General features: G+C 48.2%; 1 protein-coding gene across 4 annotated transcripts in view; it reads left to right on the top strand.

The window, feature by feature from the left end:
- DNMBP (dynamin binding protein) overlaps positions 1-27,570 on the top strand; it is a 483,425-nt gene that overhangs the window by 250,938 nt on the left and 204,917 nt on the right. For all 4 annotated transcript variants that reach the window (XM_085606286.1, XM_085606284.1, XM_085606291.1 and 1 more), the window contains one exon: positions 25,346-27,421. In XM_085606286.1, coding sequence (XP_085462412.1) covers positions 25,346-27,421 — 2,076 coding nt within the window. The remainder of the gene's footprint in view (positions 1-25,345; positions 27,422-27,570) is intronic.

Below are 27,570 nucleotides of genomic sequence, written 5' to 3' on the forward strand. Positions count from 1 at the left end.
GACACCTTGCAAAGATTAAAACAATAAGAATAATAAATATCCAGTCTACAGCCACATTCAACCTAGCGAGCAAACCTTTATAAGCAAACTACATTTAATTGTGTCAATATATCACTGGCGACAAACAAAGATGGATTCATACAAAAAATATTCTTTTTAATTTAAAAAAGACATTGTGTAAAGCATCACATCGTGGAGGAGTGTGGCTCAATGGTTAGAGCGGCAGACCCTGAAGCAGAGTTCTGGCCAGAGACCAGGGTTCGATTCCCGCCTCGGCGGGGCTTGGGCTCAATTTCCTCGGACCTGTCTATTCTCGCCTCGGTGCCTATTCTAATCACGGGCCACACGCTGCAACTCTGGGCAATAGCTTGCTTAGCCTCCACACCGGCCCCAACAGCGCTAAGGATGCCTGGCTTCACCCTGGGGGTGCCCAGGAGTGGACACTTCACAGGGAAAGCCAGGAGGGGTTCCACAGCGGTATGAGTATCAGCGCCAGGAAACCGCAAAAGCGACACCGCAAGGTAGCCGTCTGGTGACAGTGCGCTCTATAAGTACCTTGACATTTACATTTACATTTACATTTACATCACAGTTTTCAATCAAGACCATAAAGACCCATTGTCCCTAGACAAGCATGACATTGAGGAGACTATTTATAAAGGGTATTTGTAGCTTTACAGTCTTGATCCGAATGCACAACAGCCGACACGTGTTTCGTCCCATCAAGTGACTTCCTCAAGGCTTTCAAAAAGTATTCTTTTCTGTGACTATAAAATTCTTATTACTCCAAGGTAATTTGCCAGACACTGTCCGAATACGACTGATGTGTTCCTAGTTTGTAAGCGATGTCCGCCTATCTCACAAATTAGGATACCAGAAATCTATCTAACAGGTTGTTCCGAGAATGTGTACCATGGATCTCTGTTTGTATATAAAATTATTCTATACATAACGTATGTTTGCAAAGCCCAAAGGACAAGATCCAAAATGTGCTTGCCCTTGTTGGAATCTCCTCATTCCATAGTTCAAATTTCAAAGGTATATGTAGCCTTTAAAGTATCTTGTATGAGACTGCCATATTTGAATTCCCAACAGGTTATAGTAGGCCCCACGTGTTTAGTGCAGGAATCCTACGGCGTGGGCTTTGCAGTATGCTTTGCAGTACGCGTCCCAAAGGCGAGACCTATTGGCTATGCCAATGCTTGTTATCATTCTAATTTAGTCAACCATACCGCATAATTTGGTCCTCCAGCACCACATAATTCTAGTGGCACTGCTGGTAAGCAAGCTGTTACATGATTTAATTAGTTGTGGGCGCAAGAGCGTAGCTTTAGGGATGTGTTTGGAGTGTTACACCCCACTAATAAATGTATTTTCTGATAAATAGTTGGGTACAGGTGCTTTTAGTCGGGTATGGTGAGGTGTCTGGCAGATTTTACCAGGAATCTTTACATGCACACAGACAAAAAAGTACACGCACTCTCTTCTCGGTTTTAAAAGTCTTCAAAATGTTGGTTATTTTACAAATATTGTTTTCTCTAACTTAGTACTACTACCAATCCGCATTTCTCTATCTTTTCACTGTGTCCTATGCCACTCTCCTGCGCCCTGCTTGTCGTATTGTGTATTTTAACATTATATATCTGCGTGATTGTTGATAACCACGCTACGCCCTTGCAGGCGACATTGGCACCTGGTATGTTTTCAAAAATGTTTCCACACTAATTCACCAGCATCCATCAGACAGGGAGCCCCTAAAACGACCCCTCTCACTCTGCACTAAAACCTGCCTCTGCTGAATTGTAGAAAGTGTTATCTACAGCTATTGTGGCATTTGTACAGGACAGCAAAATGACACAGTTTAGCTTATATTTAAACATCTGTGAAACCATTTAAAATTTTACCGTGATGTTGATTTGGGGCGAATTACTGGGGAATGCCTCTGGCTCCTCTGTAAACCATTGTTTACTGAAGAAAACGAGACATTGCAGTATTCACCCAGCAGGTGCCGCTGTTGCTCCTCCGCCAGTCAGAGAAATGCTGTTACCAATGTGTTGCGCTGCTAATGCGAGCCCTGGCCGGAGAGGCATTGTAGGAGAAGTGGGCATGTCGTTCCCTCCCGTCAACCATCATTTAATCTAGATGCTCACACAGCAACGTATTTGTTTTAATATTAAAGAAACGGTGATGGGTCATGAGCATCGCTGTTAAACGTGTCCTTGTCATGTGTCACATTGTCAGCCAGCCCTGGTTTTTAGCTAGCAGTGCGTTGTATTCTGGGACTCTTATTGATTTGTCCTCAGTAATAAATGGCTAAAAAAACTGCAGCACCCAGAGTGCAGTTCGCTAAAAAGCCTGGACTGGTTCAGTGGCACACACATTGAGGTCAGTGGACTACTAAACACGGGATGAAATGATGTTAGCTGGCCCATAGGGCGCGAGCACAGGGTAATGTTTAAACTATTTTAACCGTACTGACGATGCGTTTTGTGAGGTTTTCGAATATTGGAGCAGGTTGAATTATTATAGAAATTGCAGAATAGTTATACTGACAACGTTACTAAGATTTCTCTGTGTGGACTGGTAATTTAAATTTTGGCAGAGCTATAGTGAAGTCAATTCTGTAAAAACAAGCATTTGCAATGCAATAGGTCTCGCATTTGTTGCAGTTGGAGCTACTGGCATTGTAAATGGCAGTGTTTTTTATCAATGTTTTTGTTTGCAGTGGAGTGATTATTTAAAAATTACACACTATACCATATTATAAGCTATTCTAGCAACTGTACAGTAAAGCTATGGCTATTTTAACGTAAAGGAGTGGGAATGGATGAATAAGAATACAAAAAACAGGATCTAAAAATTTACAATGGAATGTATAGCAGGGGACAGGGACTACCGATCACAACAAATGTACTTGAAGTGATTGGGGCATCATATGCAATAAACAAATCGGTAGTACGGGGTGTCAGCGAAGCTTGTGCAAATGTTGTTCAGCTGGTGAAGTGGTCAGCTCTGTTTGCAGATGCAAAGTGGTGAAAGGTGAAGTATTCAGCTCTGTTTGCAGGCACAAAGGGATGAATGGTGAAGTGGTCACTCTCTTCAGCGGTGAACATGCTCTTTACTGTTGCTCATGGGCATCAAGAGACTCTGCCAGGTCTAAGGCATTCCAGAGACCTTATATGATGGCTGGGGTTTGTAAATGAACCTACATTAAACACCACTAAGAGATGAAGCGATTTCTGCAACATCACATGATTTTTCTCCAAAAAGTGTTTATTCAGTTTTACTTTTTGGATTCCTGGGATGCTCTGGCATAAGATTCCCGGTTCCACCATGATTCATTTGGTACAGTAAATAAACACAATAACCAAAAATACTCTCAAACTGCAGTTTAACGGAGACGTGGTTTTCTGTGTAACAGACAAACGCCTGACCATGGTCCCAGCAGGGGCACGTGCCACCTAATCTAGAGACACTTCTCTCACAGGAGTTGTGCCAACTCACCTGCAGCCAAAGCTATGGGTCACGGGAAAATGGGATGGAGAGTAAGGGGGGTACAGGGAGAGAGAGAAAGGGCGCACAGGGAGAGAGAAATGGGTGCATTGAGAGAAATGGCGGACCGAGAGAGAACGGGGGAAGAAGGCTGGAAGGGTGAAAGGGAGAGAGGGCACTAGTGAGGGGGGTACCGGAAGGGGAAGGAGGTGGACAGGTGATATACATTTTAAAAAGCAGGTCTTTGGCAGTAGGTGATGACTGCTGGCAAGGACCAACACCCGGAAAGGAGGTTTGACATCCGAGCCCCCACTATTATAATGTGAAACTATCATGCAACTACAATATCACAAAAAGGTGCTAGTTTTGCAAAGACACATGACCCGCCTGATGTACACACTACAAGATTCTTATAAGTCCCAAGAACATAAAGACAAATTCATCTGGCACATTGGAAAAAAATTATACTTTTCAAATAGCCCTCCGTATTAAATTTGCTCCATTTCTACGCTCGGTTAACAGATATAACTACTACCCAATCAATGGTATTCAATTGATCCACCTCGGAAGAATGAAGGCTGAGGCAGACTTGCCGGGAGTGTAACCTCTGCCCCTTACAAGTGTACGTCTCACTGAGCCCTTCTGCGGTATTGTGTTGGACAGCTGGTTACAATTCGATCAGTTGAGCCCCTTATGTGTAGCCTTTAAACAGAAACACAGCAAAGCCCGCTTTTGTATTCGCCAGATAACTAGGAAAACCAGCTATACACCAGGCGCGAGCAGCAACCGGAGTAACAGAGGTAGAGTGACCAGCCTTGGCTCTGCCGGTTATGAATAACTTAATATCCACGTACCTACCAAACATGAATGTGTCCTTCTATAATGGATGTGGTATACATGTAAAGTGCTCCAATACCTACGGATTGAGTTTGCGCTAAATTAAAAAAACTAAAAAATAAATACAAACACCTAACAGATCTGTTCCAGGTCAGGCAGCGGAGTCATAGTTCGCCTGACTCTTGTGAAGACAGAGCAGCCGTCCCTGAAAATCAGCAGGGCAAGGGCGAGGATGTGGTCCGTCGGCTAAACTGCCGACTTTGGTGCTGGAAACCAGAGTTTGAGCCCCGAGGTCGCATCAACATCCTGTGATTCTGGGCAAATCACTTAATCTCCCTGTGCCTGAATGTGTAATGTAAATACGGTGCTCGTGTAAAGCGCTTCAATAAACTTCGGGTCGAGTTTGTGCTATATATATATGCAAAAAAAAACAAGTGCAAAGGCAAGTAACAGTACAAGGATATGTCGCCAGCTAGTCGCATGCACTCATAACCACACCTACAGGCGACGCAACAGCACAGTGAACCCATCCGCCCAACACCGGACATTTTGCAACTTGCTTTTATATGGTGTACGCATAATTAAACATTTGCCACACTTGCCTCATACCATCATCTCCTGCATATTTTTCCTTTTCTCGCATAATTTAGCCAACCCTGCCAGTTATACTATAATAAAGTAAACAAACTAAACAGTTCACAGAACTTACCCCAGTAAAACAAGCGTCTTCAAATAGGTCGTGTCTCCAATGAATGTCGCTGATTCGCCTTCTTTGAAAATGTTCAGTGCTGCACGTTTAAATAGAGCATTGGATGCACGAAAGATATCACTAATAGCACTAAGTAAACAAAGTAATTGCTAAAAATGTCCTAAAACATGCCGCCCAAATTATCGCTTGCCATGCAGCTTTTATGACTAATGAAGGCGTGGCGGTGGCGCCAGTAATACGCCTGCTCCCGATCACAACACAGAAAGTGAGAATTATCACAGCATGAGACCCCACAGTAATCATTAGCACAGCATGTCGACAGGCGCCCCAGGCTGCTGGAGCACTCAACTATAATTAATGCGCAGCACGTCTTCCGGAGACGAGCACTCAACTGGAATTAATGTGCACAAGCTGTTCCACTGTGAAGCGCGTTCACAGACCAGAATCGGCTCGTGCCCAGACCAGAATCGGCTCGTGCCCAGGTCTGTCTCCCTTGGGAGTAAACACGGCAACAATAGTCTCATTGGCGGCAGCGCTTCGCGCTGCAACGCCAGCGAGACCTAAAAAAAAAAGTACTTAAAATTTCGTTTATGCAGGTCTTTTCAAACATTATCGAGCCTATAGTTAAACTCTCTGGGCAATTTTAAAAGGATGTAATGTAAATGGTGTTATGGAAATTCTTCGCAAACTGTAGTGAGCCGATTGGATGGTTGCAGGGTAGGAGTAACAAGCCCTTCATGCAGTACCAAATGTTAACAGGCCTGCCACAGTGTTTATCCCTCCCGGGAGTAGTGCAGAGCGGGGCCTCAATTTAGCCCAGTCCCTGTGCACTCTGCTTGTCTTCTGATCCTCAGTGAACACGTCATTGTCAGGCCTCTTGCTATGTTGTTAGTGGGTCAATCGCTGCCTCCCTCCATAGTAAGTCTGACATGTACCCTATAGGTAATACATGGACATTTACTCAGCTAGGCTTATGCCTTTGCTTTTAGTAAAGTACAGGTTTTATTTGGGGGGGGGGGGCGGGCGGAGTCGGCGTTGATTCTCAAAGAATTCCATAAGCATTTCTGGAAATTTATAGCGTTCTCAAATTTCAAAGAACGCTTATATGCTTAACCACTGGAGGTTAGCAATTATAGGCCCTGCGGCCTACGACAGATCACGCCGACATTCGGTGAAAGTTAGGCACTGTCCCGGCACCGGGTCTTCTCTCTGACAACACACCTGGCCAAGGTCGTATTTATATACTTCGCACCACGTGGTGTGGGACAAACCAAACAGTCTTGAGCCAGCAGGGGCACTAACGGAACACCCCTGACATTTGGTGCTCTGCTCAGCAACTCCCGACGCTCCAGTTGCGTCACTGGAGTGATACTACATTCCTCCCCAACATACAAAGTGAGAACAAATGCTACATCCATAAACTGTCATGAAACACTTCACAACTAAACAGTGAGTAGGAAGTCCCAGAAGTCAAAACATCAATAGGTGTTAAGGTCACATACCTGTAAAACTAGAAATTACCCGACACAAGATATGTCATAAACTCTTCACCGGACGATCTCTCAGTCTACAAGAAGACATAGGATTGCTCCGGAGACTATACCAAGTATAGGTATTGCGGCTGATCTGTTGATCAGAGGACCCGGCAGGTGAGCTCCTCAGGGGGACCTTAGCCACACTGGGAACCCCCAGTCCATCAGCACTCAATTCTGACTACACCCATTCTGGACAGTTCACTTCAACACTATCTTCCTGTTCATCCAGGGTAGGGGAGTCACCATCACCCCCTAATGAACATTCTTGTCGCTGATGAAACCGCTTGAAGGCTGAAAATGTTCAGAGTGAGGGTTACGCACGGTGACTTGGGTGCAGGGCCGGACTGGCCGTAGCGGGCACCGGGCAATCCCCCGGTGCGCCGCAAGGGTGGGGGCCGGTTTTGGGCTCCTGGAGGCCGCTTTTGTTACAGGGCCGTTTTTGCAGCAGAGCTGCAAAATCGACCCTGTAACAAAATCAGACGAAAACCGGGCCTGGCAAAGAGCTCGACCGCACCCCCAACGGGAGGGTGGGGGGCGGCCGAGCACTTTGCCAGGGCCGTTTTTGGTTCCCAGTCCGGCCCTGCTTTGGTGCCATGAAGAGAAATCATAGTCCATGGGAGACGCTCAAAAGGTAGCATGAATTTGCTGCCAGGGCATTGATCCTGGATGAACACCAGATCGCCCACCTGCAAATCAGTCACCTTAGCTCGTCGGGAATGGCTAGTTTGCTCATTGGACCTCTGATGCCGATCATAAACAAGACGATCATTAACTGAATCCGGAAACCAGCCCGGATGGTGAGGAATGGAGTCCACAATCACCTGACCCATGGAAAGGTGCCCAAGCGCCCGCCCCGTGGTAGTGGGGGAGTCTGGCAATGGTCACAAAGGAAGGAATAAATTGCAAGTTCCAGAGATAGTTAGCTCTCCGAGGCAATCCGAATGACTTTGTTCATCAAAGTTCTCATGAATCTTTCGGCCTCCGCATTTGCTTGCGGCCACCACTGAGTAATCTTCTTGTGGGTGATCCACAGGGAGGTTAGATAGGATACCATCTCTTGCCCTTGGAAAGGAGGGCCATTGTCAGTTTGCAGTTCTTTGATCAGCACATGGGTGGCCATAATCTGTTCCAATTTGGGCACCACGTCACTGGCACTCAGAGAAGAGAGGATCTCTACCTCTGGATATTTGGAGTAGTCATAAATCATTACAAGAGTATGTCGCCTATCTAGGAGGCTTCCAAAATCCAAACTGGCACACACCCACGGACACTGTGGTCCCTTCTCGGTCACTACCGGCAGGGGAGGACTAGCCTCCCCAGATACTTGGCACCAGGGACATGATCTAACCACCTCTTTAGCCTTCTCATCCATCAAAGGAAACCACACTTTTGTTTACAAATGGTTCTTGGTGTTAACCATACCCTGGTGTCCGGCGTGTGCAAGTTGGATGGCCCTGTCAGTAAGGGCAGTGAGTATGACAAGGCGATGTCTTCTCAAAAGGCACCCATTTGGGTGAGCACTCAACTCCTAGTGATTGTGATATAAGCTCTCCAAATTTTGCTGCGCCTTGGGGGATGCAGGGCCCAATCTTTCTTGAAGCTGTGCCATCGATTGGTCTTCACTGTTTCAAGGGCCGTCTGAAGGCATTCGTCTTGATTTGTAGCTTGGCCCAGGGCATCCACAGAAAGCAGATGGGGACGAGATCGGTCCGCCACATATTGTACATACTCTTTAGTCTCGTCGGTGTCTGCTTCCTCCTCAGGATTGGCCTTCCGAGGCTGCTGAGACAAGTAGTCCGCCGGGTTGTGAGATCCCGGGCAGTACTCCACTTGACAATTGTACTCCTGGGGTTGGAGCATCCACTTCTCAATTCGTGGAGGTGTACCTTTGAAAAGAGGAATCAACGGTTTATGATCCTTAGTCACAGTGAAGGGATTTCCATATACATACAGATGGAAATAGCGACAATCCCAGTGGATGGCTATCACTTCCTTTTCAACTTGAGAATATCTCCGTTCAGTACTTGTTAGGGAGCAACATGCAAATGCCACAGGGACCCATTCATCATCTTCATTAGGTTGTTGCCTCAGTACTGCCCCCAATCCTTTAGGGCCAACATCTACAGCTGTAGTAGTGTCCTTCCGGTGGTCAAAGTAAGCCAATGTGGTGTTTGAGGATTGGGCGTCTTTAGAGGGTCAGAAACACAGCCCTTTGCTCAGGGCCCCATGGCCAAGGGACAGACGCTTTGGTGAGTTCGCAAAGAGGTTGCATCAAGGTGGAAGAGGTGTTGCGCCACGGCCAGGACGACTGACTCCACAATCTGGGGATCACGGTTCGATCCCCGGCGGCAGATTAGCCCAACACCATGTGACTCTGGGCAATACCTTGCTTAATCTTCCGGACAGCCCCCAGCGCCTAGAGACCCTTACGGGTGATTGTTCGCGCTTTACAATGTGGAAGGTGGTCAGATCTCTGATGAAATGGCCACAATATTTGACCATGCCTACAAAACTGTGCACCTCCGTCATGGTGGCAGAGGCAGGTGCCTCCTTGATGTCTTCCAAAAGCGAATGTTACAATGTCAAGATCTTCGGCCGCCCAACAGCATGCCATGGCCGCCTTCTGCGACATATACATGGGACTACACCGGGTAAGATCCATATGTTATGGTAGTCTTCAATGAACCTTGCATCACTAGAGGTCGGTCTTGGCCATAGGCAAACACCTTAATCATCGTGGGATGCAGTTTTTGGGTGGGTCTCATGGTGCAGTAGGCCTCAGCAGCATGATGTTGATAGTTGCCCCGGTGTCTACCACGGCAGTGGTGAGGTGATCCCCAACGCGTATTTGGCATTGCGGCAGACGACATGTGGTTTGAGCGACGGTGCCAATGGTGAAGACCGAGTGGATGATATGTTCCTCATTTTCGTCATCATCCATGTCGCTGCTTCTTTCTCTCACTTCTAGTAGTGTTTATGGTGGTGCGCTGCCCTCACTCTTTTCCTGAGCGACAAATTGTCGAAGTGATTGAGTTTTCCACACTCTGCACACTTCTTGCCTCTTGCTGGGCACTCGGAGGGGCGGTGGCTACTTCCCTCGCAGTATCCGCAGGTTTTTGGTTTGGCACCATCTCTCCTGACCTGTTTTACAGTGGAGTTTTGTGTAATGATATGGACTAGTTAAGTTTTCACTGGTGTCTGTAATGCCACTTCCATGTGAGCGGCTCAGACTCTGGGAAGCTCCTTGATCCTGCCCAATGGTAGGATTTCCGCTAGATATTTTCCTCTGCCTGCTGCCTTGCTTGGCGAAACACTTATCTCTCATAATCCTGGTTCGCCTTTGGTTCAAAATGCGCAGTGAGAGCCGCTTTGAGGGTGAAGTGCATCTTGAGAGCAGCTTCATTAATGGACTTTGATATTTTATAAATGGCCCTACCCCCTAAATGTACGATCAATGCTCTCTTTTTTTTTTTTGTTGAAACATTTTTTATTGTTTTCATAGCATCAACTCAGCACAAACCCCGCTACCTCCCCCGTCACTGAAGGTATTTCACATACATTGTTACCAGCCAATATCCGGGAGATTGAACTTCCAGCCCATGCGGGCTCCCCCCCCCCCCTCCCTCCCCACCCCATGTCAGTGTGCCCCCTACCTTCCTCCTCTCTCCTGATGTGCCCCTTCCCTGCTATAAATCAGGCATGGGTGCTCAACCTCCTCTAGGGAACCATGGCTTTCCCTCGTGCCTAGCCACACCCTTGCTTCCAGCGCTCGCTACCACTCCCCTTCTACTCTCCGTTCAACGCCTCCTCCTGCCTGTCAGAGGTGTCCCCCTCTCTCCCGGCGTCAGACATCAGCCCCTGAAGTTCCACCACCAGCGCCTCCCACGCTCGGGCCGTCGCCAGCGCCTTCTCGTCATCCCTCCGAAGAGCTAATTGCAACCGGAGCGTACCCTCTGCCCCCGCCCATTGCGCAAACGCCGCCCTCCACCGCAAGAAGCTAGGCCCCGCCCTGGACTTCCAGTGCATAGTCAGTTCCCTCTTGGCCATTATCAACCCTAAGTCGTAAAACTTGCTAGTGACCTTCGTCCGGCGGGTGTGTGGGAACCAAAGTAGTAAGCAGGCCCCCAGTTCCGGGTCAATAACGCGGTCCGTCACCTGATTCAGGCAATCCATAACCTCTGCGCAATAGTCACCCAACTGAACGCAGGACCAAAACATGTGACGAAAATCAGCACCCTCTCCCCCGCACCGCGGGCATTGAGAGTGCGCACCCCCAAAATATTGCAATATCTTAACCGGCGTCAAATACGCCCTGTGCAACGTAAAAAATTGAACCAACTGAAACCGGGCATTGCGCGTTCCCTTCCAGGCCCGCCGCACCAACGTGGTCCATGTAGTCTCAGGGATCGGCTTCTCAAGGTCCAATTCCCACTTGCCCCTCAAGGTGGCAAGGGGCAGCAGGCCTTCCGACGACAGTCTGCGGTAGAGACAAGTAATGGCCTTGGACGTCCCCGCCGCCATCACTACATATTGGCAACCTGCAGCGATCGGTGGCTCCGAGAGCCCCACGTTCCAGTGTCTCTGAAGGCTCGCTACAAGGGCCGCGTGGAGTAAAAAGTCCCCACGTGGGAGCCCGTAGGAGTCCTGCAACTCCTGGAAGGGCAGCAGCACCCCCTCCCTGAATAAGTCGCCCACCATCTGCACGCCCAGCTCCTCCCAAACGGCCAGCCCAGACCAATCGCCCCCATGCGGGAACGCCGTACACATTCTCAAAGGAATCTCCGGGGCATAGGGGCGAGTTATCGCCGCCCTCCTCTGGCACCGGTTCCAGCACAGCCGGAGTGTACGCTCCTCCAAAGTAAGCAGGGCAAGGTCCAACCTCTGCTGTAAGACTATGAAGGCTAGCACATGCCGCGGAATCAACCTGCCCTGTGGGCCCTCCGGGCCTCTATACTCCCTGGCAACCGCCTGCGTAAGCCATTGGAGTTGGGCCGCCAGATAGTACCACTCGAAGTCCGTGACTGCCAGGCCCCCCTCCGCTCTCGGCCGCCGCAGTGTGGTCAAAGCCACCCGCCTTCTCCCTGAGCCACGATCAATGCTCTCTTTTGGGCATTCTCCACTTTGGTGGCTTCAAATTAAAGCAGCACTCTCTCTCTGCCCATTCTTTCCACTTAGGAGCTTGCGTCGACGGAGCACCTTGCACTGTGAACGGCTCCAAAGCTGGTATATTCACCATGGTGTTGGTATGTATGGTGTTTTGACTGCAGTGTCTCATGACTGATTATTCTATATTCTCTCCCTTTACTTTGTACTTATTTCTTAATTAAACAACAGAGATTGTCATTCAACTATCATGCACAGATCAAAGGGGTAGCTTTCCCACTGATATGGTCTGGTAGTTAGCATGCCCTGCTAAAAGGGTAGGTCGAACACTTAAAACCTCCACCAGTCTCTGTGTTCAGTTTTTTTTTAAAACGACTGTGTGATTTCTTCCAAAATGCAGAGATGGCTTGCCACACAGGCTTGATTTTATCAGCAGGGGGCGCGTCTCCACATGACAAAGCACCACGAGGTCTTGGCCGAGCTCACCATTGTGAAGAACGCCTTCCTGCCGTGACCATCAGCCTGGACCCAGTGGCTCCACCCTCTCTGTGCTCCGATCGGGTGGCCTCCGACAGCAGCAGTGTTCACGCGAGGTTGCTTAGAGTATAGAGAAAAGAGTGTGTCCAGAAGGACTAGTTTGCACACTTTAAAGAGAATACCCTAGACCATCAATTCTAGGGTTCTTATTGCTTTATTTAGCTTATTTTAAATTATTTAGGTTGCTTAAAGAGGCACCAGCCACTTGGCACGAGCACCATGTACTTTTCCACCATGTATGAGCCGCCACACGGTCCCAGGGGCAGCTGGAAGACACCAACCAGTTCATCGCCAATGTCGTGTCGTGCAGTTTCTCTTAGTAACTATTTTTCTATACATGGCAAATATTGTTCCATACATATTTTACGTATGGAGAAACACATTGCCCTAAAGCCCACAATATGACAGTGTTCTTTGTTCATTCCCACCTTGAAAACCGATATACCCTTTACTTTTGATAAGATTATATCTAGAAACGTTTTCAGGATGGGAATCTACCTGCAGCAGTTTAATGAATATTCTCAAAGAGTGAGTTTGTAGGTAACCATCAACTATGATGGTAGACTTATGTGGATCACCCAAAGTCCCAATCCAACTCATATTTTCTCACACAGGTATTCCACTTTAATGGCAAATAGTCTGAGTGAGCAATTTCCATAACTGCATGCTAATTACCACCCTTTGTGATCCTGTGAATCGGGAGATGGTTTGTGATAAGCAAAATGACAGGTTTTACAGAATCAGGTGCTTGGTGAACAAAGACTTGTGAATCGGGCCCTTGCATGTGTGATCCATCAATAAATATGGAACCACCATGGTTGACAAATTAATTGACAACTTTCTTCTTGGAATTCACATCATTGAAATCTGGCTGAGTTTAAATGACAGTCCGTCCATCGAAATACTTCTACCTTATGGCTTCCACAGAGTGTGCCAAGCCATCCTTTCAACCATTAACTTTAAGAATATTAAACTTCCTCTGAATTTCTGGCCACAGAATGTATAATCTGATGAAACCGTACGTCAGTTGGGCAAAAGCTAGTCAGCCTGCAGGTTATGCTTCATTTTTTGTTAGAGAATTTATTGCTCTCATTTATGTACAACAGTCTCGGATCAAACGCCTTTTAGGCCGGATTCAGTCTATGGTTAAAAGAATGTGTATGCTCTGCATCTCTAGACTGCCTTGTAGAATTTAGACTTAGGATATGTATCAAAGAGCAACTCCTGAATCAGGGATGGCTTTAAAGTCTTCTCCAACATTTATTACTTGCTTCATCGCCATTCATTTTGCTTGGTTTTGTTAAGACCATTGCTCGACTTTGTACCACTTCATAGATATCACGCTCAAGCCTGCCTTCAGAAGAGTCCCTGTTGCCTCTTGTGGATTGCTTAATTCCACAAACCTTCATAGCTCACAGGGAATATAATATTTCTAGCTGTGCATTTTGACAATTGCACACAGGAGTATCATCTTATATTTAACACTGTGTAAGACTGTCCTTTGCCTTCTAAATGCCAAATACCATTGAAAAATAATGTCACTTTTAGCAAGTAGTATGTTTCCAAAGACCTACTACCGCTTGTTCCTTAAAGGGATGACAGCGGCCAGAAAGACATGACTGGAATCCTTGTTGCAACACTGACATAAGTTGGTTGCATCCATGCCAGGGTGTGCCAGCTTGCAAGTTTGGGCCAGGCATGGACCTATTGTATGAACTTCAAGAGATCAATAATCGTACAAGGGAACTTTTTTTAACTCTTGAACTACACACACAAATCCTGTAGCCATTCACAGCAAACCTTCCAGCCACATCTTTGTTGTTGGAGGGGCTTTTGTTGGAACTTCCAAATTCTTTAAAAGTTCCCAAGAAAGAGAAATATCAGGAAGCCCTTATCATCTTACAAGAAAAAGGTGGATGAACATCACTGTGAAAATCCACAAACATGCTTTATCCACACACTTAGTTAGCACTGATTACTTAGCTAGAGGCCATGAAAACCACATGGTCGTCTTAAACTAGTTCTGCAATCGAGAGATATTGCCCAGTGGTACTAAGCAGGCCACTCAACTCTAGCATAGCAACAAATTATGAGAATTGTATGAAAGCAATAGTAAGTTGAACATTGACGAACATTGACGAATGGTAGCGTGCAAAAAATACCTTGATAGTTGCTCATTTTTATTTTGTACATTTTTGTAGGATACCACCGTAATCCTGATCTACTGTCTTTGTACCTTTTCTTTGCACGCAACACTTAGGCTGTTGTGCAGTGTGCACCACTGGCAGCTCTTGGGCATCCTACTGTGCGACTGTTGTGTTTCTCAAGTATCCTTTCTCTTTCCACTCCCCTAAAGAAAACTGGGTCTTAAGGGGCTCTACCCTACACTGTTAAGCAAAATACCTGTGCCAGTTTTAGGTCTGCATGGATCCTTCTTCGGCACCACCAATCAGCTCCAGTTCTAAGTCGCTGTTTGTTCTTTGTCTCCTCTTTTATCATCATTTTGGTAAGTTATCATCTTGGAATTTGGGTGGTATCCTCCTTTAGGTGTTGATCAAGATCTCTTTGTTATATTTGTGTAATGCACTGATAATGTCCAGTGTCGGTTCAAGCACAGCAACCCACGTGGAATGGTGCTGTTTGTCCTAATGAAGTGTACAGTAATTTGGTACTTACATTTGTAGTTTGAGATTTAGGAGAGAATCTTGTCTCCACAGCAAGAAAAATACCTCAATTTTTAGAGGTCAGGCAAGGTTAGTCCTGCCTGCTCCTATTTGCTGTGTTCGAGTGCTTAGTTGCCCTGTTCTAACATCTAGACATCCAGTCCTCTCCGTGGACAATGTAGCTGCTGCATAAGCAATCAGGAAGCACCACAGTCGAGCAAACCACAAGCATAGATAGAATTGAGTTAGTTTTGCTCTTGAAGAGGATGATTAACAACCTGTCATGCCCGGATCACGAAGTTCCTTTTTTTAGATTTGATCTGATGGGCATTAAAGTTGATATATGCAGAAGTAATTTAGCAGCACATGAGTCCTGTGTAAATATCCCAGGGTTTTTTGTGGGGCCATGTGCTTTCCTTTTGACTGCCTGATAAACTTGTCTTCCTCTTTGAGGGGATGCCACTTACAGTGAGACTTGAACATTTTCTAGCCGTGATTATTATGCTCCTGTTTGAACCCACAACAAAAAGTGGCATGAAACTGGTTTTCTAGAAGACAACTTTATTGATGGTCTGAAGCAGTGTAGCTTTATGGGGACATATCAGTCTTTTAGACCCCCCCTTGTTTATAAACATTGTACTGACTTCTGCGTAAACCATCAGATCTAACTCCATGAATCTGTGTGCTCTCTAAACCTAATGCACTGGGACACACAAGGTATCTCGCAACTTGAATCTCAGGAGAGCTCTGAGGCTCTGCAAGGAAGAGGATGCCACAATATCTCCCAGTTTATTTGTCACCCATAAAAACAGGGAATATTATGGGCAAGCCTGGTTCCAGGCCCTCCTCTCCTCTGTAAGGCAGTAAAAGTATAATACAGTGCAGCTTTGGTTGCTTTCTTGGGGAATGCACCAACATTGCTGCTCTTTGGGCTATGTGTTGTACTTTCTGCAGGAAGTACCTCTGAATGCACGCAAGAACAGGGCTAAGAGTATAGAGGGAGAGCGGAGATGGCTGGTGGTCTTCAGTTTGTAACTACTGATCAACATTGTTCCAAGAGCAAAGGGCCTGTGACCAGTCGCTAGATAGCCTTTGCACTGCAAAGTAAGTGCCATGTCGGGCCTTACACAGTAAGTTACATGTCCATGTCTGAAAACAATCAGGAGGCATGCAGAAATGTCAGAACATTTACTCCTGTTCAGAAATAATGGCATTTTAACTTGAGAATGGAGAACAAGTACATTTAAGTGTTAAGTATGAAACTGTGATTCAAATGAGTAGTTTGCATAAGTTTTAAAAATGCATGTGATGCTAAATAGGCAGTGGTGGTTCTGGGGTGGGGGCAATCATGCTAAACTGTAAACTGTGTCTGGTCTTTAGTTCTGTCGTGTGAAATAGCTGTCTCAGAAGAGCACGAGCAAGGGGTCTGAGCCTAGAGAAGAAGCTGAGCTTTTCTTCAGTGGCAACCAGTTGGTTGTGTAACAAATATAGAGTGTTGACTGCTAAGGTGGGTATCATTGTATACCAGTTTGACTGCACACATTTTGTTAGTCATTGATACTTAGAGAATGGGCAAGTAATTACTCCCTGAGCCTGATTAAGAGTGGAAATTCTATCCCCTGATCTATAACAATGAAATCAGGGAGGTGTCATTATTAAATGGCATAAGGAGAAAAGGTACACATACCATCTGCTATGGAAGCAAGCAAGGAACTAGTGTAATACTGACTGTGTGCAAAGATTTGGTGTATGACCGTTTAAGGAAGTTCTTGGCACGTCTGGTAGTAGGATGGCCATTGGTATCCTCGGCAGGTGTTCCACATGGCCAGTCTTTGTCCTTATGTAGGATACTTAAGATAAGGTATTTAACCTCGCATTTGGTGATAAAAAAGTGTGTAACTCTTCTCTAGATCTAGTCTTTACATATCCAGATAAAGAGTGACAGCAAAGCCGCCTTTAATAACTACTACAAAAACTCTCTGAAACCGAGGCACTTGGCACTACAGTAAATTGTGTTTTCTGTCATCATTTTGTTTATGTTTGTTATGATGCTAAAAGGATCCAATCTGGAATGCAAACATCACGTAAGCAACATAAATCATGCAATATCTAATTACCACATATACTACTATTAATATGCGTACGTATTTTTAGTTATTGGAGTTATCTTGCCATGCAATAGCAATTTCCCACGTGTAATTTGTGTATTCAAAAAGGTTAAATTAATATCACACAGCAAACCGTTAGTAATATTATAATCAGTAAGTTATATAGTTAGTCTTTACATGCAAAAATAGAGGAGGTATACAAAATGTTGCTCTCCCTGCTCCATCAATGCTAAAAGTGCTTCTTCAACTTTGGTTGTTTACATGGGGTCTGCTGGTCTAATGATGTGTTTTCCCACTACTAATTCTATATATAGACTCTAGACCATGTTTGCTCGTCCAATCTAGTCGTGACTGCTGCCACTGTATCCTGATCTTGAATCATCCCACATATTGGGGCTGTAAGTTTAAAAATAAAAGGTGGCTCCTTTAGTAATTTCCTACTATTGGTTCAGAACCACATAATACCCAACAGTACAGTGACAGGTGGGTCCCAGTAGGACAATTCTTAAGAACAAGCACAATTAGATACCAACAGGCATTAATTCACTTAAGCTCAAAAATGCTTTGTTCAATATTATTTAATCGTATTGAACATCATAGGATGTTCACAAACCAGAAATCATCCGGAAAAACATAACATTAAAGTGCCCCACGCGAGGGGGGAAGCAGAGGGGAGAAGGTTGTGTGCATCAAGTGAGGGTTGGAAGAGTGAAAGGAAGGGTAGTGACAATATAATCTGAAAGAAACACGTTAGTTAGATCCCTCACCTTAGAATATCCCCAGGCGTCAGACTGGATCCGAAAGATTTTTGTAGCAATACCCCTTGCGCGTCGCTAGGCGTCGTCTGCGGCTCCGCGTCCGTCGTTGGCGTCGTGCGCCGGAATGACGTCGTCGGAGTACCCAGACGCCGCCCTCGCGCGCTGACGTCAGTTCTTCTTTTTTCCGCGCCAGTAAGCGCCGATCCGGGAGAGCTACCCCTTTAGTCATTTATTGACTAACTTTTTTGACTCTTTTTGGTCACTTTCTCGACTCTGGTGCCGGTAGGATGCCTGGTTTCAAGGCCTGCGACGACTGTCACCGACTGATGTCGATGACCGATCATCACCGCCGGTGCCTGTACTGTTTGGGGCTCGACCACGACGCGGAGTCGTGTTCCGATTGTATGGCCCTGACCTCAAAAGCTAGGCGGGAGCGGTCCCGTAAGCTTCTCGTGCTTCGCCACTCTGCTCCGCGCCCCTCTCGATCCCGATCCAGGAGGAGGTCCAAGGATCGGTCGCGGAGCCGCACTCGACATCATCGCTCGTCTGGCTCGAAGTCTTCGGGTAAGTCGAAGCGCTCCAAGAAGTCCAAGAGGCGACACCGCTCTTCGGACTCCCCTCGCCGGTCGCGCGACTCGGCCGAGGGTCAAGGTGGTTCCACCCCCGCGGCTCTGCCGGAGCCGCAGGCGCCGCGCATGTCCCCATACCCGCCGGTCCCTGGGACTGATGCGACGCCGGCGGAGGTCAGTGCCTTCCTCTCGGCCATGAGGAGCCTGGCCCCGCCGTCGACGCCCGCTGGCGCGCCTTCGGGCCCCGCGGACTCGACTGGGCGAACTTGCGATCCGGCGGCTCCGGCCCCGGCGCCGTTGGAGGCTCCGGCCCCGCAGGTCCCCGAGGGGCCCAGGCCTGGGCCCCCGTCGACGCCGGTCGACCTAGTCACGCCTCCTGCGCCGGCGTCGACACCGGTGCCACCTCCGACGCCGACTCCGGTCGGCGTCGATCCCCGGTTCAGCCCCTGTCCGGACCCGACGCCTGTGCGGCGCCGCTCGACGCCGCATCCGACGCCGCTAGAGACACATTTTGTCTATCGTCCGGCTCCGATCATTCCTCCTGTTTACCAGGAATCGGATGACGGGGGCGACTGGGAGGGGTCCGTGGACCCTTTGGCCCTTCAGGGCCAACTTTCACAGGACTGGGCAGATGAACTGGGGGAGGCCAGTGGTTTGGATACCTCACCGGACACTGGATTCTTCGCTCCTCCGACTGTGGCTTCGGAGGAGGGTGCAGCTTTTTCTGTGGTGCTGCGCAAGGCGGCCACGGCCCTTGGGCTTGAGCTGCCTGCCGTGGCTGTGAGGACTAACATCCTCACTGAGGTGCTTCAGTCTGCAGCAAGCTCCACTGAGCCTCTGCTGCAATTCAATGAGGCCCTCATTGACGTTCTGCAGGGCACCTGGTCCAAGCCCTCCACAGTCCCTCCTGTGGATAGGAACGTTGCCAGGCGCCACCGCCCTGCTCCGGGCGACCCCGCTTTTCTGTCCCAACACCCCACCCCCGAGAGTCTGGTTATCCAGGCCTCTACCTCCCAATCCTCCTTCCGTCCGCTCCTCCGGACCGGGATTCCAAGAGACTGGAACAGTTCGGTAAGAAGCTGTTCTCCTCGCTCAGTTTGGGCCTGCGGTCTTTGAACACCGCCTGTCTCTTGCACCGTTATTCCCACTCTCTGTGGGATACGGTGGAGGACGCGCTGCCCCTGTGCCCGGAGGAGGCCCAGGCACAGCTTTCCTCAGCTCTGGCCGATGGGAGAGATGCAGTGCGCCATGCAATCCGATGTGGACTCGACACTACGGACTCGCTGGGTAGGGCGATTTGTACCACAGTGGCGCTTCGACGTCACGCCTGGCTGCGGTCCACGTCCTTTTCAGGGGATGTCCAGAGCACTCTCATGGACATGCCTTTTGATTGGCACTCGCCTTTTTGGTGAGAAAGCAGACAGTGCGCTGGCTCGCTTCAAGGACTCCCGGGCTACGGCCAAGTCCTTGGGCCTCTCGGCCCCGCGGCCACAAACTTCCGCTTTTCGCTCCTTTCGTGGCCAAGGAAGGGGCACCTCTTCACGTCCGCCTAGCCACCGGCCGCAGAACCAGCCTGCACGCGGTCGCGGACGTGGTTTCCGCCGAGGCGGTACTGGGGGACAACGCGGTCAGTCCACATCCACCCCGGCAGCATCCGCCTCAAAGCCTTCCTAGTCCGAGCTTTCAGGCCCATTCCTCGCCAGTGGGAGGCAGGGTTCGCCATTACCTGCTCCACTGGCGTGCCATTACTTCGGACAGGTGGGTGCTGCAAATCGTCCGAAGGGGCTACTCCCTCCCCTTCGAGACAACCCCTCCAGCCATGCCACCACAGCACCACCGTATCTCGGAGGATCATTTGAATCTTCTGCAAGAAGAAGTTTCGGCCCTCTTGGCCAAAGAGGCCGTCGAGCACGTTCCGAGCCCAGAAGTAGGTTCAAAATGTTGACTTTGGCTCAGGTTCTAGCTGCCCTAGACCCTGGAGACTGGATGGTAGCGTTGGACTTGCAGGACGCATATTTCCACATCCCCGTCCTACCGGCCCACCGGCGTTACCTGCGGTTCACGGTGGGTCAGGAGCACTTTCAGTTCACCGTGCTCCCCTTCGGCCTTACCAGTTCCCCTCGGGTGTTCACGAAAGTGATGGCGGTGGTCGCAGCTCATCTGCGCAGATCAGGGGTTCCAGTCTTCCCCTATCTCGACGACTGGTTGTTGAAGGCGGGCTCGCCCCAGGCAGTCGTCTCCCACCTCCAGACTACGGCGGATCTCCTGCATTTGCTGGGGTTTTCCATCAACGTGCCGAAGTCACACCTGAGCCCCTCTCAGAAGCTCCTCTTCATTGGAGCGGTTCTCGATTCGGCGCAGTTCCGGGTTCATCCACCGGAACAGCGGGTCCGGGATATACAGGCCCTGATTCCCATCTTTCGGCCTCTATCCTGGGTTTCGGTCAGGCTAGTGTTGCGGCTTCTGGGGCTGATGGCCTCCTGCATCCTACTAGTGCATCACGCCAGGCGGCGCATGCGGGCTCTGCAGTGGGACCTGAAGTTTCAGTGGGCCCAGCATCACGGCAACCTGTCCGACCATGTCTTGATCTCGGAGGGCACTGCACAGCAGTTGCAGTGGTGGCTCACGGACCGCGATTGGGTCACGGGCAAGAGCCTCTCCCTACCGGAGCATGTCGTAGTGACGGATGCGTCCCTCCTGGGATGGGGTGGCCATATGGGAGAGGCGGAGATCAGAGGCCTCTGGCCTCCGGCGGAGTCTCGCCTCCACATCAACTTGTTGGAGCTGAGAGCGATCTGACTTGCACTGAAAGCCTTCCTTCCCTCTGTCCGGGGAAGTGTCGTGCAGGTGTTCATGGACAACACCACCGCCATGTGGTATTGCAACAAACAGGGCTGGGTGGGGTCGTGGACCCTTTGTCAGGAGGCTCTGCGCCTCTGGACATGGCTGGAACACCAGGGCGTCACCCTGGTGGTTCAACATCTGGCGGGCTCTCTGAACTCCAGAGCAGACGAACTCAGCCGCCGGTGCATGATGGATCACGAATGGCGTCTGAACTCCGAGGTGGCGCAAGGTCTCTTTCAGCAGTGGAGAGAGCCTTGGTTAGATCTATTCGCCACCGACGAGAACGCGCAATGTCAGCAGTTCTGCGCTTTAGAATTTCCAAGGCGGCACTCGCTCGGCGGCGCTTTTCGTCGCGAGTGGAGTTGCGGTCTGTTGTACGCCTTTCCTCCTATACCACTTCTGCCCAGAGTGCTGAAGAAGATCAAGCGCGACCGGGCCCAAGTCATCTTGGTGGCTCCGGATTGGGCACGAAGGTACTGGTATACCGAGCTACTCAGTATGTTGACCGATCCTCCGATACGTCTGCCCCTTCGGGAGGATCTTCTGTTGCAGCAGCAGGGGACGGTCCTCCACCCAAACCTGTCCAGCCTCCATCTCCATGCGTGGAGATTGAGCGGCGGCAGTTGATGCCATTTGACTTGCCTCCTGAAGTCTGTGATATCATTCTGGCAGCCAGGCGTCCCTCCACAAAGACGGTATACGCCTGCCGGTGGAACAAATTTGTGGCATGGTGCACAGCAAAGGCTGTGGATCCCCTTTCCGCCCCTCTTTCTGAGGTTCTCCTCTTTCTTCTTTCTTTGGCCCAGCAGGGCTCTGCCTTGAGCACCTTGAAAGGTTATCTTGCTGCCATCTCTGCCTTCTTACGGCTTCCTGATCAGCCCTCTCTTTTCAAGTCCCCTGTAGTTTCACGCTTTCTTAAAGGCATTACTCACACGTTCCCTCCTGTCCCTTTCGTAATGCCTCAGTGGGACTTGAATCTTGTCTTAACATTTCTGATGTGCGCTCCCGTTGAGCCTCTTCACAATTGTCCTCTTCGTCTTCTGACTCTTAAGACTGCTTTCCTGGTAGCCATCACCTCGGCTAGACGGGTGAGTGAGCTCCAGGCTCTATCGTCCAAGCCTCCTTTTCTATCTGTTCATCCGGACAAGGTTTTCCTTCGGCCTCGTCCTTCCTTTCTACCGAAAGTGGTGACCCCCTTTCATCTTGGGCAATCTGTCACCTTGCCCACCTTCTTTCCGCATCCTTCCAAAGAGGAAGAGCGGCTCCACCGTCTGGACCCAAAACGTGCGCTCTCCTTTTATTTGGACCTCACTAAACAGTTCCGGGTGGACGACCAGCTTTTCGTTGGCTACGTGGGTGCTAAGAAAGGGAAAGCTGTGCACAAACGGACCATCTCCCGGTGGGTTGTTTTGTGTATAAAAAGCTGTTATTCCTTGGCAAAAAAGGTCCCTCCTGTTGGGCTGCAAGCCCATTCTACTCGGGCCACGGCGGCTACTACTGCTTTGGGACGGGGAGTCCCTTTGCAGGACATCTGTCAGGCGGCGACGTGGGCTTCGCTGCACACGTTTGCCAGGCACTATTGCCTAGACAGCCAAGTCCGGAGGGATGGCTTCTTTGGCCGTTCTATCCTCCAGGACTTTCTAGTGTGATCTTGGTTCGCAGACCCACCACCGGGGTTGGTATTGCTTGGGTATCTATTCTAAGGTGAGGAATCTAACTAACGTGTTTCTTTCAGATGAACAAGTTACTTACCTTCGGTAACGATGTAACTGTAAGAAACATTAGTTAGTTAGATTCCTCACCGACCCACCCATCCTCCCCGTTCTGCGAACTGACATCTAGGGTTAAGGCTATCTTTTTCAGGGCCCTAGATTTTTTGGCACCAGTGTCGGTCTCTTGCATGGCTCTGCGTTCCTGGCGCGGAAAGCTATGTACAAGAACTGACGTCAGCGCGCGAGGGCGGCGTCTGGGTACTCCGACGACGTCATTCCGGCGCACGACGCCAACGACGGACGCGGAGCCGCAGACGACGCCTAGCGACGCGCAAGGGGTATTGCTACAAGAATCTTCCGGATCCAGTCTGACGCCTGGGGATATTCTAAGGTGAGGAATCTAACTAACTAATGTTTCTTACAGATACATCGTTACCAAAGGTAAGTAACTCGTTCTTCATCACAACATTATTTACAATAAAACTGGCTTTACTCAGCATTACAGTTGAAATAAAGACAAATACATAGCCATTGTTAGAAAGGCACTGGCACAGTGAAGAAGCACGGTTGACCAAAATGGCATAAAACGGTGACAAAGTCGGCGTTTCGACCCCAATACAAAGTAGGCTGCTTAAGTCCTTACACAGGGGTCTTCCTCAGGACTGAGTGTGGGGCACCATAAACTGCCCTCAACTGGGTAGCGGAGATACTGTAGATGGGCCTGTAGGCTCCATAAGCAGAGAGCGAGTCGATTGCACTTTTAAGATGGTGAAGGTTTTCTCCCTTTAAGATAACACCACTTACGTCAGGGCTTTGATGAGGTAATTGTCTTGGGCCCGGAAGAGCTTCAAGGTTCCAAGATTGCTCTGTTAGGAAGGACCACGGTCATGGCATTAGCAGAGCCCCACGGGTGCTATAAATCCTATGTGTCAGGAGTTTATCCGTCTCTGCCAAGGGAAAAAAGGTACCCAAAGCAGTGCGCGAACCCCCTGACTACCTCTTCCCTTGCTTCAAAGCATCAGCATGCCAGCAATAATTGTTAGAGGACCGAAGACCACTGGGGGTTGTGCCTAGGGTGCATGAGAGAACCGTTGATGCATCTTCAACCTAACAATTACTTTAACACTTTAATCACTTTCTGATACTGTCCACGTGTGGCAAGTGTTACCAGACCTTGTAAGTGGAGGCTGGTTTGGGTTCAGGACTGCGGACATTCTGCAAAAGAATATCGCATTCTATGTATTTTTATTCTACATGTTGACTTACTTATGTATCGTGACTTATATTTGGCACCAGCCCAGCAATAGTTTTGAAGCTTTGTTACCTGCCCTTGTATTGGGATGCCAACAATGTTTTGTTTGGCCTATTCGTATTCAAGCAGGCGGAGGCAAAGTCAATATGTAATAATGAAAAACAGTTTCATTCTAGACCACTGTAAGATGTCTGCACTCAGATGGATTTGGATACCGAATGTACTAAACTACTGAACGTAAAGTAGTATCACATAACTGAAATACTTAAGTGCTGTTCCAGATCTTCTGTGTGGAATAGCCGTACATAAAATTAAAAGAGAAAGTTGATATGACTGAGACACGTTGTGTTTTATTGTAATTGTATTCATGTAGGGATGTAAAACCCTTACAAGCTATTAAGCTTGAAAAGTCATAATGAATTACAAGAAACATTTTCCTATTGCCAGTTGCTAAGAGATGAGCACCTAGCTATTCCAGCCAAACCAAAGGAAATGTTCAGGTGGCTTACTCCCTCTCCCAAAGGTGGACTCTCACCCATGCTGAAAACAGAACTGGGGAAGGAAAAGTGTTGCAGCATCTTACTTAAAATGTCCGATGCAAACAATGATCAGACTCATTTTATAGTGTTAACTGATGTTAGAAAAGATCCCACGCAGGCGACTGCCACGTACATGTTTTCTACCCAGCCCTCATCAATACAGTTTGTGTGATTTTAATATTTTGGGTTTATGTGCGTGAACGGCGCTTTCAGGGCGTCAAGAGCCCTGCACAAGAATGGGAAGATGCCCAAACAACACTGTTTATCTCACGAGAGAGCGAATCACAGCAATGGAGAATCACAGAAATGGAGATAAAACAGAGCAGAGTAAAATTTTGGCATGGAATCACTATTATCTTCCAGAATAAGTCTTTCAAGTAAAACTGATTAAATATTATCCTTCCCACACCTATTCCAGTGGAGTATTACTCCAGAGTATCCGAGTGACCGTGAGCTCGGTTCAGGTTTTTTCTCCACAATATTTCTCTGCAGAACATATTTTCTATACACTTGCAGCACTGAGAGAACATTCTGATGCGACATAAACAAATTAAAGGGTCAGCGATTGAGACTCTGTGTTCTGTTATGTATGGTTACAGCCCATAGAACACTAAATATCACCTGCTAGCAGTCAATGGTGCATTAAACGAAGGGCTGCCTTATTTATTGTTTTTCTTTATTTTGTAGGAGACCTGGTGGTTTTGGAAGGAACTCGAACATCCAGCTGGCTGCAAGGAAGAAACTGTCGAGGATCAAAGGGTATCTTCCCTTCATCATGTGTTGAGGAGTTTTACCTCTCGTCAAGGAGCCGCCAACTTTCACAGAATGTTTCCCAGGATCTGCCCAGCTATTCCTTGGGCCAGGCCAGAGCATTGCTGGGACTGTCTGCTCAGCTTGAAGAGGAACTCGACTTCCAGGAAGGAGATGTCATCACTATCACAGGGGTCCCAGAGCCTGGCTGGTTTGAAGGAGAGGTGAATGGAAGAAGGGGCATCTTTCCCGAAGGCTTTGTCGAACTGCTGGGGCCCTTACGAATGCCAGAGACGAAAACAAAACCTGAAAACAGTGAGAATTATGGAGATGTCAGTGTCGCAGATATGACTTCCTATCTTTCTGAAGGGGAAGAGGAAGTAAGAATGGAAGAGGAAGATGATCAGACGGGGACCTATGGCATTGCTCTCTATCAATTTCAAGCACTTGAACCAAAGGAACTTGATTTTGATGTGGGAGATAGGATCAAAATCATCAACACTTTGGAAGATGGTTGGCTGGAAGGGGAACTGCACGGCAGACAAGGGATATTTCCATACAGATTTGTAAAGATTTTGCAAAGGGACTCTAGTGAACATCTGGAAAAGACTCCTAAAGCCAACATCAACGAAGATGCAGGGACATATCCTGTAGTATCCCCTTTAGAGACACAATACTATCAAGCTGAACATTCAGCAACGATGACTGCAGACAGCTGGAGCTCACAAGGTTCCTTTAAAAATGAAAGCCCAAAGCAAAAATCTACGCCTCAAGTCATAAGTCGTACAGATAAACAATTAAGGAATGCAGAAGTTGAGCACAAATCCTCATTTTCCAAAGTAACAGGCTTTCTGCCAAATAATGCTGAAGAATGTATAAGTGATGTTTCGCCAAGGCCTCGGTTACCTCCTCGGCCAAAGATACAGAAAAGTAGGACATACTGCGAGTATAATGACAGACAGACTGACCATAGAGAAATACCTGGGTCCACCCCAAGGCATCACAATGCTCATGTGTCGGAAAGCAAATATGAAATGAGCTCCAACGGCACACACAATTCATTGTATTCAAGAGTGGCACATTCTCCTGTTAAAGCCAAGGAAATTCACAACCGTCATGGTTATGGTAGCTTTTCTGGGCAATCTGGAGATACTTTTCATAAAGAGAGTTCGGCATACCATGACCTTGCCAACTGGGTGACTGACCAACGACAAAAAGCAAGAAGACATTCCAGTAATCTTAGTGGTCAACAGGATGGGCATGGTACATGGCCGGGCAGTAAAGTAAGTGCATCAGAAGTTCCTTCAGAAACGCTCTATGAAAAGAACGGCAGCTATCAATGTATTGATCTTGACTATAAACTGTCCGAGCAGCTTTTTCAATTCGAGAAAAGTCTTTCAAATCCAAGAGCAGAGGATCGTAAGAAAGTCACAAGGCGTTTTTCTATTCTGGACTACAGCTCGGAAGGAGACATTGTAAGAGGCTCCCCACAGTATGCCAGCTTCCAAAATTCGCAAGAAAGAAGAAAGGGTCTGAGGCCCCCACCTCCTCGGCCCAACAGTCGATCAACGACATCTCTTAATATGTCTGGCAACGAGAGTTCACGAGCCACATCTAGTCAGAGTTCCTCCCCGCCATTTGTAATACGTCCTTCAAGGCCAGCTCCTCTTCCTCCTTCATCGAGTCAAAGAACAAGCATATCCCCAACGCCCCTGCCGAGGAAGGGATCCCCACAATGCAGTTCTCCCATTCAGGAACTCTTGGATGACTTGGGTGATGCAGAAGAACACAATCCCCAGGAGATGAAAGAAAAGGACTCCCAGTGCCCCTTCCTAATGCTGCGAATTGAGGAAGTGGAGCGGGACCTCGATGTTTACAGCAAGACTCGGGATGAGCTGATTCTAATGTTGGAAGATGAGCAGGACGAACTCGCAAGAATGGAGACCATAGACAACTTAGAGTTCTGTGATTGCAACATTGAAAACCTCAGTGTCGAGCTCCAGCAGTTAAGAGGTAAGATGAGAAAAAACTATTTGTTGTTCTGGTCCAATTCTAGTATGCCAGCTGGTGATCCTTTATTATTATTATTATTTTTTTTGCATTTGTGTATCCCTGTGTATTATGTGGGTACCATATGAACACCACTCTGAATCATAAAACGA

Source organism: Triturus cristatus, chromosome 1_2, assembly GCF_964204655.1.
Source record: "Triturus cristatus chromosome 1_2, aTriCri1.1, whole genome shotgun sequence".
NCBI classification, from domain to species: domain Eukaryota; kingdom Metazoa; phylum Chordata; class Amphibia; order Caudata; family Salamandridae; genus Triturus; species Triturus cristatus.